General features: G+C 39.2%; 1 protein-coding gene across 1 annotated transcript in view; it reads right to left on the reverse strand.

Annotated features, from left to right (window-relative positions):
* The window catches only part of LOC101849653, a gene marked incomplete in the record, with an annotated part of 73,610 nt that overhangs the window by 23,127 nt on the left and 48,642 nt on the right, over positions 1–1,841 (reverse strand). The window contains 1 exon segment of the mRNA XM_013088951.2: positions 1,530–1,712. Coding sequence (XP_012944405.1) covers positions 1,530–1,712 — 183 coding nt within the window.

The raw sequence follows: 1,841 nt of genomic DNA on the forward strand, positions 1-1,841 counted from the left end.
AATAATAATAATAATAATAGATTGCATTTATATAGCGCTCTATGCTATACTAGTATAAGCTCTGAGCACTTTACACCAATCACACAATCATTCATTCACACGAGAAAAAAATATTTCACAGAAACAAGAAAAAACAGTTCAATAACATAAAAAAGAACTTTCACAACCATTCATTAACAATACTACACGAAAGGACACATATATGTATATCTTACCCGAACACGTTATCTTCGAATTACAAAGTTCTATCCGACATTTGTGGCCATTTTAACTTACTAAAACCATTAAATCAGAAACCAAAGTGTTCTATCTCCTCTATCAAAATTGGTCGCTTTTTATAAGGACAAGTGGGCTAACCCAGATTTCGGGGGTTTCCCGAAATCTTGACCTACTCCAAATGTGGGCATTGCCCTACCAATATGAGAAGTTTGGTTGCATTGGTGTGTATAAATGTTTGGTTATAGAGAAAACTCTCCTCGTCATTTAAAGAAACTGAATAAGGGGCAAAACCTTTAGCTTTGATTTTCTCAAAACAGTATTTTTTCGGGATAGCTCACTTGTGCTTAAAAGCGACCTTATGTGTATCTTACCCGAACTCGCTCCCTTCGAATTACAAAGTTCTATCTTACATTTTTGGCCGTTCTGAAGTTACTAAAACCATTAAGTCAGAAACCAAAGTGTTCTATCTGCACTATCCAAATTGTAAGATTATTCGGAGACGTTTTCAAAATATTCAAAGAATTGTATTCGAAAAAGTTTGACATGTTTTGAGGGAACTCCAAATTTGAGTCCGGTAGCCTAACCACTTCAAATACAATGAGACAACTAAAACTATAATGAGACAACTACAATGAGACAACTACAATGAGACAACTACAATGAGACAGCTACAACTACAGTGAGACAACTACAATGAGACCACTACAACGAGACAACTACAACTACAACGAGACAACTACAATGAGACAACTACAATGAGACAACTACAACTACAACGAGACAACTACAATGAGACACTTACAACTACAACGAGACAACTACAACTACAATGATACAACTACAATGAGACAACTACAATGAGACCACTACAACGAGACAACTACAACTACAACGAGACAACTACAGTGAGACAACTACAATGAGACAACTACAACTACGAACGAGACAACTACAACTACAACGAGACAACTACAGTGAGACAACTACAACTACAACGAGACAACTACAACTACAATGAGACAACTACAATGAGACAACTACAACTACAACGAGACAACTACAACTACAACGAGACAACTACAATGAGACAACTACAATGAGACAACTACAACTACAATGAGACAACTACAATGAGATAACTACAATGAGACAACTACAATGAGACAACTATAATGAGACAACTACAACTACAATGAGACAACTGACTTGGACACGAGACAGCTACAATGAGACAAGTACAATGAGACAAATACAATGAGACAAATACAATGAGACAAATACAATGAGACAACTACAACGAGACAACTGACCTGGACACGTATATCCCCACGCCGTACTCCCGGCCTCCCCGGATATTGAGTCCTATAAAGTCCGAGTCCTGACTCACGTTGATCACCACCTTCCTCTCCACCAGCACGTGCGGCGCGGACGAGGTGCTGGAGGTCTCACTGGCGGGCGGGGTGGCGACCACACGACACGAGGCTACGTCATACCTGGTGGGGAGGGGGGAGTGGGAGTCAGATGTTTACTTTTCAATATGTGGGGACCATTATATCATCACGAGGCTACGTCATACCTGGTGGGAATGATAAAGTCAAACAATGGATCAAAAATGAAATTGG

The sequence above is a fragment of the Aplysia californica genome, unplaced genomic scaffold (genome assembly GCF_000002075.1).
Source record: "Aplysia californica isolate F4 #8 unplaced genomic scaffold, AplCal3.0 scaffold00842, whole genome shotgun sequence".
In the NCBI taxonomy this organism is placed as follows: domain Eukaryota; kingdom Metazoa; phylum Mollusca; class Gastropoda; order Aplysiida; family Aplysiidae; genus Aplysia; species Aplysia californica.